We start from the raw sequence: 15,139 nt of genomic DNA, 5'->3' as shown, positions 1-15,139 counted from the left end.
GGTTTTTCACCTGCAGCTGTATACATAGGTGGAGGTTAAATGGCAGGCCCTTGTGTGTGTGTGTGTCTCTCTCGGTATACGACAAGTGTGGAGTGCAGTGGAGCCGTGATAACTGACTGACTGCTCCCACAACTGTCAGCTAACCACTAGTCTCTAGAGACAGACTGTTGACTCAGGAAAAGAGGGCGCTGTTTTTCCTTTATTTTTCCACGATGGGGTTCTCAGATTGGCTAAACACAGGCTAGTGTTGAGACTCAGTCTAACTGACTAACCTGCAGGGCATGTTTGGGGGGAGGTGTGTGAATGTGTATTATTAGTGTGAAGTGAACTGCAGGAGGCTATATGACAGAACGTTTCTCAGGCCGACGGCCCCTTAGCCGAGAGACAGATGAAGCAGATCTATGAAACTTGGTCATAGTTAGCTTCGTAGAATTGTTTGACCGCACTATCATCAGTGTACGTTGGATTCATGTCAATTCATTAACCCATTTAGGCCTGACGTCGAAATAAAAAAAACGTTCGCTCTGAAAGAATATATATTCAAAGATTTGTGCCACATTTTCACGATTTTTCAAAAATAGCAGACCTACAAGCTCATAGCGCGCCACTCGGTGGCGCGCTATGAGCTTGTAGATCTGCTATTTTTCAATAGCTAAAGCAAAACATAATGCTTAGTTAAAACATCAAATGGGGTTCCTGTCCAGAATGGGTTAATTCATTCATCATGCATTTTCAGACATTTAACCACTTAAACCGTCAATACTTAGTAAACTTGACCATTCACTCTGTACTTAGTCTGCTCTTTTTCCCCCTCTAAACCAAACCTCTTTGCCGAACATAGACATTCTACAAGCTACAAGATCCTATAGGGTTCAAGTGGTTAACGTAAAAGAAACATCCTATCACACAGAAATTTGGCGACCCCTCTGTAGTAACTCTGAGGACCCCCTAGTGCTTCCGGACCCCCTCCTAGTGCTTCTGGACCCCCTGTTGAAGGCCCATGCATTGCTTGCAAGTGCGACTGCCCAGTCGTGCACAGGGGAGAGACAGACAGAGAGAGAGAGAGTGAGAGATACTGTTTGTGTATGTACAAGACTATACAGTATGCGTGCATAAGTGTGCGTGCAAGTACGTATGTGCAGAACATTTATGTGCTTTCGTGAGTGCGTTTGTGTACGTATGCGTGTGTGTATTTGTGTTTGGCTGCGTGAATGTGTCCGCGAGTATGTGTTTACAGTGTCACTTATTGCCCCATTTGTTTGGGGTGACTCCATGTCTCCAGTTCGGTTGAAGTGCTTTCTTTAAAAAAAAACGCCCGCCTTCCCCCCCCCCCTCAGTCCCCCAAAGGTCCAATCCATTTTTCTACTTGGGGAGGATAGTGAAAACATTGTTTTCCCGCCACTGTACAGTGAATTACAGCTTACTGTATAGGCTTACATTTTGGTCAGGATATCACACGCGGTGCCAAGTCTATTTCTAACACGTCGGCCACACGTTTACAGCCGTCCGTCCGTCCGTCCCGCGCCCGGCCCAAGGAAAGCTTTGGTTAAGAGTGTCTTGAAGAAAGTTATAATACGTCCAAAATTGTTGTTCACTTTCCCGCCTTTTCTTCTTCACACCGGGGGGACGTTGCTCTCCACGGCGGAGTACTCCGTCTCGGAGGCGGTGCTGTGCTGCGAGCCGCCGGCGTCGATGAGCCGGGCCAGGCCCGTCTTGGTGGAGTACTTGAAGATGAAGGCCTTCATGAGGTCGTAGCGGTAGTTGCGGTTGATGAAGTTGTAGACGACGGGGTTGACGCAGCAGTGCAGCAGCGAGAAGCACTGCGTGAGGTGCAGCGCCACGTACAGGAAGTTCTCCAGGCGGCAGTTGAAGGGCAGCACGCCCACGAGCGACAGCGTGTCCACCAGGAGGACGGCGTGGTACGGCAGCCAGCACACCAGGAACACCACGATGTAGGTGAGGATGATCTTGCGGCTGACGCGGCGCTCCTGGTCGCCGGAGCCGGGGGTGCTAGACGACGACGAGATGGCGCCGGCCAGGAGGAGGTAGAAGACGGCGATGACCGGGAAGGGGATGGCGAAGCCCAGGATCATGAAGCTCATCTGGATGCCCACCATCCACTCGCGGGGGTTGTCGGAGGGGTAGACGGGCCGGCAGAGCGTGCTGTCGGAGTGGTAGGACTTGACCGCCTGAAATTACAATTACAATTTTAGGGCATTTAGCAAGACTTACAGTGAGCAAGAAAAAACACGAGGTCATACAGTACAAGAACTATCATCAGTTTTAAACCATCTACCAGTAGATTACAAAGGCTGTGCAGGTAGACCACATTACATGCCCCAATATATATATATATATATAAACAAAAATATATATAGTGGCATCTGCCACTTGAATTAAAGTGACTTTATTGGCCTGGGCCGTGGCTCAGCGGTCCAGGCACCTTGGCTGGTAATCCAGTATGGCAGTGTGCTGTGGGTTCGACTCCCGATCCCGACGGCCTTTACTGCATGTCACCCCCCCATCTCTCTCCCCATTTCTTGTCAGCCTACTTTCTATCCCTCCATAAAAATAAAAAATAAATAAAGGCAAAAGCCACAAAAAAAACATTAAAAAAAAGGTGACTTGATTGATTGACATCAAAACATAAGGTCCTGACAGCTCAAACCCACAATGCAATGCTTTGTTTTCAAGAGTGTTGTGCACATTACAAAGTCTTGTCGAGCTGGTCATTTTGAAAGTATAGCTCTCAAGTCTGGGAACCAGCCTAAACGGCATACTGTAATATACAATACTGAAGCTACCATCAGAGCTACACACACCTGCAGGAAGTAGGTGTCGGGCAGCGAGGCGGCGAGCGCCAGCAGCCACACCAGCACGCAGACGACCCTGCGGACCACCTTCCTCCGCCGGCTGCTGCCACTGTTGTTGGCGCCGTCGACGAAGTACGTCACACTCAGGTAGCGGTCCACGCTCATGCACGCCAGGAAGAAGATGCTGCCGAACAGGTTGACGCTGAACACCAGGTGCGTGAGCTTGCACGCCAGCTGCCCGAAGGGCCAGTGGCCGCGCTGCAGCAGTGAGCTGACCCACACGGGCAGCGTGCCCACCACGCACAGGTCGGCCACGGCCAGGTTGAGGATGTACAGGTGGGTCTCGTGGCCGCCGCGGCGGCGTTTGGCGGCCGTGTCGGAGCCACGCACGTTGACCCAGACCACCAGGGCGTTGGCCGCTAGGCCCACCTATAGGGAGGCAACGAACGGGGAAATTGAACATCAGTTGGTTGTTGAGGGAAAAGGACTCACGTGTTTTGTTTAATACATTTAGACCTGAGACCAGATTCTACAAATGTCTTCTAAATCCTGACAGTTTTCTGAGAAACCTCATGTTTCTATGCTCAATATTTTTCATATCAAAGACCCCCGTAATTATCTGTATTTGGCCGCGGACCCCCATCTGAAAATATGTTGTTCCAGGGACCCCCCCAGAAGTAAAGATTTGTTAAAAACGTTTGCTCTAAAAGAATATATATTCAAAGATTTGCGCTACATTTGAGGCCGGACTGACCAGAAAGATGAAGACGTAGAGGAGGGACAGCGTGTAGAGGAAGGCTCCGTGGCTGAAGCCCGCCGGACACATGTACGTCTCCACGTGGTGCGACATGTTGTCCAGGTGCTCGCCGCCGCCGGCGCTGCCCGTGAAGTTTAGCTCCTCCCACATCTCCATCAGCTCCGTCAGGTCGTTGACGCTGATGGCGCTCATGGCGGATTCCGCTGGCATGGTGGGGGTCGAAGGTCAAATTCAAAAGGTTTTGTTTTTTTGTGGGGGTGGGAGACGACTTTCCGTCTGCAAAAACAAAAGAGGAAACAACAAAGGTTAGTGTTTTGTTCGTGAAGAAAATAAAAGACAGGAACTGATTATTTTCTTTCCATAAATGAAACCGTTATCTGTAAAACACCCGTTTATTTAAAAACACCATGGGGGGCTTCTTTTCACTCAGACAATACACACACACACATGCACCTTCGTTGTAACATATTGGAATTGTGGACAAAGACCTCCTTTCCACAGGTTGGTTCCCAATGAGCTGACTAAGAACCAGAAATGGGAACCAACAGGGGGGGGTGTGTGTGTGTGTGTGTGTGTGTGTGTGGTGTGCAGGGGGGCTTCTGGGAGGATTCACATTCACATAGCAGCCAGAGGACACATGTGGCTTCAGGGGTCGCGACCTCTTACACGCATCTCCAGACCCCTCTCTGTGGTCATTTCTTGTAAACATATCTTGGTTATATTGTTTGTTGAAATGTCAGAGGAGGCTGTTTATTTGTGGAGAACATGCGCCGGAGTCCGTGGAGCCATCGCTTCATTCATTCATTATTTGTATTGTATCTTCTTGATATTTAGCTATTCTTAGAAGGATTGAGTGCATGGACGATCACGTCGCTAGCTGTTAATCACTTTCATTCGAGCGAAAACATCTCACATGGTCACCTTCAGTATAGATTACTTTACACACTTCAACCCCACAGAATAAGCACCAATGTCTAGATCAGTGACTACCCTCTTTTCCATCTCCTCAATGAATGTAACCAGGACCAGAGATACAACATAATCCCCAACTGGTCATGATTGAATGACCAGATCGACCGCAGAGGGATATCAAAAATAGATGCATGGATTTCCCCCGCTATTCCCCACAGCAAATCCAAACCATGGTTATTTTTGTGGCCGGTCCGTGGGTATCATTTTTAAACATGGTCTACTAGCATGGCGGTGTGCTGCCGGGGCAGGCACGAGGGTATGTGGGCCGCCTGCTGTTCTGAGGAATGTTCTCTCTGTTGTTCATCACACAGAGAACATTTCCCATGGCTCCCGGCTCCTCTCAGACCATCAATAACGGACAGAATTAGGACCGGGCCGCTGCCAGAAAGAGAGTTATCTCCCCGCCCCCCCTGCCCTGAAAAACAGGACACTTGACTTGACGCATATGGGTCCAATTTGAGTGCCGTGTCGGGCTAACATGAACCGATGATAAATAAGCTGTTTGTACTGCCAGTCAGTCCAGAGCCATAGAGTATAGACAGAGTAACGAAAACTCTGTTCACTTCATGGGGCTTCAGTCCTACATAGACTTCTATTGAGAATGGGGACAACAAATGGGGACAAATCATGGACCGGAAGTTGGCAGAATTTGCATTGAACCCGGGCAACAGCCCAGCTTTAATGATCTTAAATCCCTTTTATTTTAGATTGTTTTGTAGTAATCGTACAACATAAACATTACAGAGACTTTAGTTGTTACTGTACAATACTTTAAAACAGTTGGCATGTTGCACACAATGCCTAGAATTGCTCTTATTTGCGCCGCCCTCGCCGCCAACTCCAGCTTGTCCCTCTCCGCAGGCTGCATGAACAGCGCTCGAGCGCTCTTCTATTAGATTGCTCTGAGTCAGCCCACGGCTGAGGGGACGACGTCCGCCTCCCCATACCCATATTTAACACACGGGTCTTATTGGATCAAATCCAGTGGTGCATGGATGGAGAAAGTACCCCGGTAACTTGAGTCAAAGTCTAGACATGGTCAAATACTACTCGAAAGTTGCTGCATGTGTCACATTTCTACTTGAGTTAACTGGGGTAGTATACTGGAGTACTTGCTATTAAATATACTTAGGATTACATTACACAATTGACACTGGGTGAAAAGAATTGGGTTACAAAAATCGCGGGGGGGGGGAAAGAAAGTACATGTTTCTAGGTTTCACTGTGCTCCACATATAAATGGCCCTCATACAGTTCAATGCATGAACTTATGAAGTTATTTTCAATGCTGTTCTGTTATATCCATTGATATGTGTTATACATGTTGCGTTAATTATCTTTTCCATACCGGGGTACTTTATGAAATACTGCCTTCTTGACCTGCAGGACTCACTTGACGTAAATCACAAAAGTATTTATCTGGCTCAAATAAAGGATAAAGGAGTAATATATTATTTGACAAGCTCAACATTAGTATAACATACAGGAATATGACCTGAATCAATCCCCCCCCCCCTCCCTTCAGTTTTATTGAGAGAAATAAACTACAAATGGGGGTGGACAGCCCACTATAAACTATATTTCTATACGTACCGGTATAATAAAGATTTATGAATCTTTTATAATAAGACAAACTATCTCCAGTCATGTATTGGTACAGCGTTGTGGTTTAAGTTATGACAGGCTTCCTGTGTGGGTCCAACTTCTGGGGTTTAATGGGTTAAAATGGTTCCAATTTCCACGTTAATGCACTGCTTATGTCAAACTTGTAATGAAGATTCATCATTTTATTAATGGTTATAATGGAACGCTTGGCTCAGTTTAATGGACGGATCCTATACATACATATAAGTAGGACGTCTGGGTTTCATCCACCACAGAAAACATGTCTTTTTGGTTTTACTTAGCATCATTATTAACGACATACCAAAGCAGAATTATTGTCCCCCCACATGGCAGCAATGAAGCCACCGTAAGATTAGAAACGTGTTGTATTTAAAAAAAATAACAAGAAGTAATTTCTTACATGACCCATTGCTAGGTTTATTAAATGTATCATCATCCGCATTTGCAAGTATAACCTCTCCTGACAGGAGGCACACATAAAACGGCACCCAAGTGAGAAAAAAGCAAATTTGTTCAGGGATTAGGAAACCGCTCGGAACTGTCACCCGTACAGTCGAGCCGTGGAAAGATTTCGACCGCAGAGGGATGGAACGGCTCGGGGAAATTACTCATATCCATTATCAAGGGTACAGTTCAGTTCATAACACACTTGGCGTAGTTGACGCGATTAACTGAAGCACGTCTGAAGTGGTTGTTTGATGAGCAAACAGTGTGACTACTAGGTTCTGTCCCCATGTGGTTTAAGGCTAACTAATACCTTTTCATTTATTTTTGCCAAGTTTACAGCTAACGCCATACACTGACATCCTGAAGTGTTCATTCAACCCATTCTGGGCAGGAACCCCTTTTGGTGTTTTAAGCATTATGTTATGCTTTAGTTATTGAAAAATAGCAGATCTACAAGCTCTACACGCTTGAAAATATTTGAATATATATTCTTTCAGAGCGAACGTTTTTAACTCAAATCTTTGCTTCTGGGGTGGGGGGCGTCCCTGGAACAACATATTTTCTGATGGGGGTCGGCGGCCAATTACATGAATGTTTGAGAACGACTAATATAGAAACATGGGTTTTTCAGAAAACTGTCGGGATTTAGAAGACCATTTAAATCTACCGCTTGTGCAAAGAGGGAATCCTCCCTTGATCGTGGGAGATATTGGGCTCATGAGCTTTAGGCAATACTATACTTAGTCAACCAAGTAGGATGTTCTACGACAAGGGTCTCCATGGAAGAGTAGGGAGACCACCTCCACCCACGGCACCTATACTACTTATATAGCATGTATTTACCATACAGACTGGCTAAACCGACGCTTTATAATTCATTCTAATAAGTTCCGGATTGACGCTTTAATAAAAACACAAACACTGGATATTTTCCCACACATTGGCACATACTGTACGTCCACACTGCTTATTGTATTGATACAATTATTCTATAATATGTCTCAGTCGGTATTATCATCATTAAATCAAGTGTCCACATGCAGGGAGCCCTCATAAACGTTAACCGTGACAACACTATAATAGTCTGGTGGTGATTGAAGTATAGCCGTCAAGTTTATGAGCAGCACAGTGACCTTATATAGCGTGTTACGCTGCGACCACACAAGCACATCCTCACTCGTGTACAGAAAGAAGACATTGTGAATGCTTTGCGGGACTGACGGGGGTGTCCCCTCAAGGCCCCGGGGTCACAGAGTGTGTGTGTGTGCATGTGCTTGTGTGCATGTGCGCGTGCCCACATATGCAGCTGCAGTGCAATTGGGGTTTGACTTGTGTATGCATGTGTGTGTGTTACTTATACCCATAGAGTACTGAGTGGCATGGTTATTGTATCATGAAGACATGTGCCATAGTTTTGTGAATGTAACCTTAACTGTACCTTTAAATATTTGTGTCCTCGTATGCTCTCCTTTATGTGGACATGTCACATGACTACATTGTTCAAGTGCGTGCCTGCGTGCGTGCGTGCGTGCGTGCGTGCGTGCGTGCGTGCGTGCGTGCGTGCGTGCGTGCGTGCGTGCGTGCATGCGCGTGCATGTGCAGCTGTGCATTCAGGACTTAAGGGCGGATATGTATGAGTGCATGTTAAGGGGCCATTACCGTCACCATTTATGAGAGGTGAAAAGTCTGTCTAAACTAAGGGGCCAGAAATAGCATCACGCATTGTTAGTACACTCAACAGTAAAATCAAAAAGCTCTATCTCTGTCTGCAATGCATTATTTATGTATACATAAATGTAATCCATGACTTACTTACTTACTTAGATTAACTGTCCAGAAAGATCCTCAGTGTGTTAATTTAACTCTGAGTGTGTGCACGTGTATCCAAATGGGCCCTTAAGGACGGGTTACAGTTGTACACTCTCAGAGTTATACAAAGGACAATGATCTTTATTTATACAGCTCTGCTCAACAACACACTGTTACAATGCACTTTATTAGTGGCAAGATGAAATACAGCCATGGTGGAGAAAAAAAGAAACCGCAACAGCGGAAAACATGAAAAGGTACACAAGGAAATGGCCAGTATACTTTAGAAGTGAATACAAGAGGCAACAAAAGCTATGAAAAGGCCTTGATATAAAAGGTTGTTTCTCAGCGGTGATTTAAAATGTGACACTGACTTAACCCATTTTGGGCGGGAACTCCTTTTGGTGTTTTAAGCATTATGTTATGCTTTAGCTGTTGAAAAATAGCAGATCTACAAGCTCATAGCGTGGCACGAGTGCCGCGCTATGAACTTGTAGGTCTGCTATTTTTGAAAAATCGTGAAAATGTGCCTGAAATCTTTGAATATATATTGTTACAGAGCAGATTTTTTTTTAACTCAAATCTTTGCTACTGGGAGGGTCCCTGGAACAACATATTTTCAGATGGGGGTCGGCGGCCAAATACATGGGGTCCTTGACATGAATATGTTTGAGAACCACTGACATCGAAACATGGGTTTTTCAGAAAACTGTCAGGATTTAGAAGGCATTTTTTTTTTTTTTTTTTTCGACGTCAGGCCTATGGGAGTTTTAAGGCCACACCAATGCAACTGATACAAGGAGCTGCACTGGTGTGGACTGTGGAGTGGCCTTTAGCTATAGCCGTAGATCCTCGAGTAGGGCGTTCCAAAGCCGAGAAGGCCACAAGTGCCCGATCACCAACGTGTGATGAGATGAGCTTTAGGCACGACCTTATCTAGCCCTATCTGTCTGAGGCCAGCTTTTCATCACTGTCGTGCAGAAATCGTTCAGATACGGATGTGAAATGTGGATGTGAAACTGCGTGACCTTTTTAAACCTTTTAAACAAAATTACTGTGTCGATGTAATGGATTATATTCTCGTCATTATGTGTGAAAGATGTAATTGGAGTAGAATGGTGGCCATGTGCGTGCACCCTGAGATTAGGGGTTTGATTCCCCGGCCCGGGTCATAACAAAGAGTAAGACTATGAAAGTGGGACCCCATGCCTTCCTGCTTTGACACTTGCGGTAAGCAAAAAAGAAGATCTGGAATCAGATTTGAAGTCGCTATTGGATCTGTGTGACTCATTTGATGAATTGAACATGGTGGACCCTCTTGTAAACAAGTGTAATGCTTAATTGGGTCGTCCACTCACAGTTAACAGTCTTTGTATTGAGTTTGTGCTTGAAATTCTGCAAACTGTTAATAAATATTTCAATCAATCAATCAAAGTGGTGGAAAAAAGTACTCAATTGTTTTACTTAAGTAAAAGTACCAATACTGCAATTTAGAACTACTTCGTTACAAGTAAAAGTACGGAATTGAAAATGTACTTGAGTAAAATGTATGTTAATGTATGTTTTCTAATCAAAATTAAAATCTCCAAAGTAACTAGTAACTGAAGTTTTCAAATAATTGTAGTGGAGTAAAAATACAAATTTTGGCTCTGAGATGTAGTGGAGTAGAAGTAAAAGTATTGGAAATTGGAAATACTCAAGTACAGTACAAATACCTCAAAATTGTACTTAAGTAAAAGTACTTAGTTACTTTCCACCACTGGTTTGACTACACAGTAAAAATCCTTGGTGTTCATTTGACTCAGAGTATACAAATGGAACAAATTGGATCCATTTGTATACTCTTTGAGGTTAAATTAGTTTACAACGGTGTATGTGGTATGTGCACTCTCTAGCCAAAACAGAGAGTACTACTGGCTCCAACTGAAGTGCTTTTAGATGATGTTTGTGTGCACGTTTATGATACAGCCTGGCCGCTTTCAAACATCCAACTCCACACATACTTATATGCCCTTTAAAATCGATACACCCTGAATCGAGACTTTAAAGCGGACCTTAATGCAAAGGGGGTTTGGGCGTTTGGCGGTATCAAAGAGAAGTGGCCTCGTCTGTTTATGTGCACTTAAAATTAGCCAGATGTTTGCTCTCCCTAACAAAGTTAGCGAGATAGCCTCTAAGAGCATTGCGGAGTAACCCGAGCAGATGGACAGCTGTAGCAAACTAGCCCTAAATCACCAACAGATCACAACAAAAAGAATCACCGGGAGGACCACCGCCGCAATCCTTCCAGGGGGAGGAGAACGCATCCCCAAACAAAAGGCAGCGGGATGAGCTGCTCTCTCCCTTTCATGGCTTTCCTGTTTAGAGCGAGGGTTTTTTGATTGATTGATTGATTGATTGATTGAAGTATTTATTAACCGTTTGCAGAATTACAGTATGTTTCAAGCACAGCAACTCAATACAAAAACTGTTAACTGTGAGAGTGGACGACACCATAAAGCATTACACTTGTTTAGAAGAGGGTCCACCGTTTTTCAATTCATCATAACATTTAGAGATGTACAAATATACACTTCTATATAGCCCAAAACAAGAAATCATCATGAAGGAGGTAAAAAGGGGGGAAAAACATATACAGTGAGGGGGGGGAAAAAAGGGGTGGGTGGGGGATTCAGATTTTACGGGGGCCAGTTTCGAATTGCAGTCGTCCGTATAGGTGCCCTTTTGAGAGCGGTTTTGAAGGAGTCAAGGGATTCACATGTCTTAATGACAGTTGGTAGGGCGTTCCAAGTAGACTGAGAGGGGGGATACGTGATAGGAAAGGAGAGGAGCGGTGAGAGTAGATAGGAGACGAGGGAACAGGCAAGTGGGGAGGAGAGAGTCAGAGGTAGGAGAGGAGATGAGATATTGAGGAGAGAGGAGAGGGGATGGGATTGGAGATGAGAGGAGAGCAGTGTTTTTGTTGACTAAAACAAAGACGAAAAATGTTCGTTGACTACCTTTTTCCACTGACGAAAACTAAATGGAAACAAAATGTAAACTAAGCTATGATGACTAAGACTAAAATGTTAGGAAGGGACTAGTGGACAAGAGATCCAGTATGAGTCATTTTACACTTGGTTGCTGTGACGCGTTGTGAGCTTGTAGATCTGCTATTTTCAGCAAGTGTAAAAAACAGTCATTACGACGACATCAAGGCCCGCCAAAATACATTTTAGTCAACTAAATCAACTGTAGATTTAGTTGACTAAAATCGTGTGATATTTAGTCGACTAAAACTAGACTAACACTAAAACATTCCAGGTGACTAAAATGTGACTAAAACTAAATAAACTATTCAAGAGACTATGACTAAAACTAAAATCAACTTGCTGCCAAAAACAACACTGGAGGAGAGGAGAGGAGAGAAGAGGACATATGGACGGGAGGGGAGAACGTCTTCGTCCTTCTGGTACGAAAAACGTACAAGTCTGCACTCTGCAAGGATCATAAGGATCTGACATGGTGTGTGTTCGTATTATTTATTTTGCCCGGCATAATGCAAAGCCTTGTTGAGGAGGGTGTATACTGATGTTTTATTTAGTTCATTGTGACAGTGCTTTTTGAAGTGTGATGACTTTCTGCACCCTGTAACTTAAGGTCCTATCTTAAAGTATATACACACAATCTTAAAGAAATCAATCTAAATCAGTGATTTTGAACATTCGTAACGCTTTCTTTCCCATAAATCGCCACGCATCACAACTAGCACCCGGGGCTCTCTTGTAAATACCTCGTGTTGTGTTTATACTTTAGGTCCCTTCTTCACCTGATCCTTGGCCCTGAGGGGCCAGTAGCATTGACGTTTGGCCCAAGATAGATGAGACATAATAAATCTCAGAAGCTTGGTTGTTGAGCAAACACACAGACACATAGATTGCAGGTTGTAGTTACCACACAACTACGTATGTGTTGCTGTTGCACTCAATCCAGATCAATGTGAAATCTGTGCCTTTCACACTGTCTTCAGCACACGCCAACAAAACACATGGCTGTTGATGGATAGTGGTTAGTGGAGATAGATACCTCCTTGGCCGTTGTGTGGACTGTGATCTGTCTATATGCGGATAGACGGAGGAACTACTCGTATTACCTTACAATGTACAATTGCGGCTTATCTTCACTTTACTTGGCACAAGCTTTTGAATGAAACAAGGTTCTGGAACAACAATTCACGCAGAGAAGAATGCCCTTTATTCACTCTTTGACTGTTACTGCAGGCAACAGTTTATGGATTTGACATGACTGCCATATGCCAGCAATTATGTTCTCTTCGCTGTTTCTACATACAGTCAACCACCCTGTCATTTTCCTGTTCACACATTATTCTCTCGCTCTCCCTCTCTCTCTCTCCCTCTCTCTCTCTCTCCTAGCCCCCCTCTCTCTCCCTCCTATACCCATTCATTAAGCTCATGGCTCCAGTCAGCCATCTCCACCCTCCCCCTTCTCTCCTCTCCTCTCCTCTCATCTCACACTCTCGAATCACTCACTACCATTCTCTGCAGCACTGTTGTCCTTCTGAGAGCCAAGAAACCCCCCCACCCCTTCTCTCCCTCCCTCTTCGTATATGTGCATGCGTATGTGCGTGCGCACAGTGACACCTGCATTTTTTTTAATCCTGCAATTTTCGTCTCTTTAATCTAACGGTTTAAATCAGTGGTTCTAAAACTGAGAATGACATGCAGGTCCGTCTGTAACTCTGAGAGTGTATACGAATGGTCCGTTTGGTTAACACTCTCCAGAGTTAAACTTATATGGGAGTCCTTCCTTGAGACATTATACTGTGGGCTATAAACTGTAAATTCGAAAATGAAAGCCACTGGTTTAAATGGACGAGAATAAATGGCAGCAGAGCAGAAGTTAGTTAGTCAGCCTACCTCTACTCTTGCAGTTTCTCAGAAATAGCCTAAATATAAATAAGAACAGTACGTTATAGTTTTAATGTTATTGATAGCCCACTATAAGACAACTCTACAACAAACTATAATAAGACTCTTTGTGGTTTAATCTGAGGTCCACATCGCTCTATATGTTATAAGTCATATAGACATAGTGTTATCTAAAAGTCCCATTGAATGCATGCATGTCCAGTGTGGAGATAAAGCGCACTGTTGTATGTGTTAATCCACAACACCGCCAACTGTGAAACAACGCACGACAGCTTTTACAATGCCGCTGCTGACAGGCTGGCTCCTGTGCGTCTCTCTCCACAATCTCAGTGTGCCAGTGCTACTATATGCTAATAGCAATACACCAGTATATACTTTCGATTATAGCCTATTATGTGCTCGTGAACTTCTTATACATTCGCTTGCAGTAAAGGACACAGCAACAGTAGAATGAAACCAATAATAAAACCAACGGCCAAGCTATAGTATAAAAATCAAACAAACAAATAATCCACCATATTAGTGTTAATATCCATTTATTATAACCCTGATACTGTACAAATGTATATAGCGAAATTGACTCTTATATGGTCCATTTGGTTATGTGTCTCATATCAGAGTTACATTATATAAACCATGTGATCCATAACTGTAAATTAATGTCCTAATCGGGATTCGAACCCGGGTCTCCCGCACGAGACACCACATTTATACCACTCTCTTGGTTAAAATAACGTTGTATACAAATAAATAAATGATGGATTTCAGCTTTAACGCAGCCAGGATTTTACATGCCAAATGTGAGAGCCTACATACAGTGAATGCTTTAAATGTCGATATGTATAAGAGCAGAAAGAAACACTTACTTGCAATAAAGAAGTGACTTTGATTTAATCCTGCAGCGCTCTGCGCGTGCGGTCGGTACGTCGGTCGCTTGGGTTCGGCAAAAAAAAGGTATCCCTGGATATAAATAATGTCCTTGTCGTTAAAATCGTATCCCAAAAATTATGAGTGAGAGAGGGAGAGAGAGATGTAGCGAGAGGTAGGAGGGAGGGAGAGAGGGAGAGAGAGGTGTAGTTCTCGACTCTCGGTCAGTGTTCTGCCTGGTACGTCCCGCTGCACTTGCTATTATACAGAGAGGAGGAGGAGGAGAGAGAAACGCCTACCTAGTGGTGGTGGAAAGTAATTAAGTACATTTACCCGAGTAGCCTATTATATACTGTAAGTAGAAGTTTGAGGCATGTTTTTACTTTGCTGGAGTAGGCTACTTACCCGTCCTTATAGTCCAATAATTGGTATATATACTTCCAATACCTTTACTAGCCTATACCACTGGTTCCCAAACTTTTTCATGTCAAGGACCCCCAAATTGACACTAATTATCCCGCGGACCCCATTTGAAAAGACATGCTAGGGACCCCCATAAGAGAAGATTTTTTAATGGCTCTAGCAGTGATTCTCAACCCGTTTAATTTGAAGGACCCCCAGTTTGACATGCATTAGTCTACGGACCCCCATTTAATGGCATTTCTATCTCTGGGACCCTCAATTTATATTGTAAAATCAATGTAACTCTGAGAGTGTACAAATGGAACCAAATGGATACATCTCCATGGGAAATATCGTATAGGCTACTTTTACTCTATAATTAGGCTATTTGAAAACGTTAAGACATTTTGATTATTATTATTACAAAACCAGTTCAGACACATAGCCTATAGGGTATGCCGGTATTGGTAACGTTTAAGTAAAAATTGTGTCCCATTTCTATCCATCGCTGCCTATAG

At 44.0% G+C, this 15,139-nt stretch overlaps 1 protein-coding gene across 1 annotated transcript; it reads right to left on the bottom strand.

Annotated features, from left to right (window-relative positions):
• Window positions 1-893: 893 nt before the first annotated feature.
• Window positions 894-14,431, bottom strand: LOC306917002 (atypical chemokine receptor 3-like). The gene is made up of 4 exons (XM_079495120.1): window positions 14,219-14,431; window positions 3,568-3,846; window positions 2,823-3,242; window positions 894-2,189 (listed from the first exon to the last, which is right to left on the bottom strand). Exons 2-4 carry the CDS (start codon window positions 3,778-3,780, stop codon window positions 1,614-1,616), a joined length of 1,209 nt encoding a protein of 402 aa, XP_079351246.1. The 5' UTR covers window positions 3,781-3,846; window positions 14,219-14,431; the 3' UTR covers window positions 894-1,613.
• Between the last annotated feature and the right edge of the window lie 708 nt (window positions 14,432-15,139).

Source organism: Electrona antarctica, assembly GCF_951216825.1.
Source record: "Electrona antarctica genome assembly, chromosome: 24".
In the NCBI taxonomy this organism is placed as follows: Eukaryota; Metazoa; Chordata; class Actinopteri; order Myctophiformes; family Myctophidae; genus Electrona; species Electrona antarctica.
Note: the sequence above shows the minus strand (reverse complement) of the source record. Positions and strands in the feature narration are given on the sequence as shown.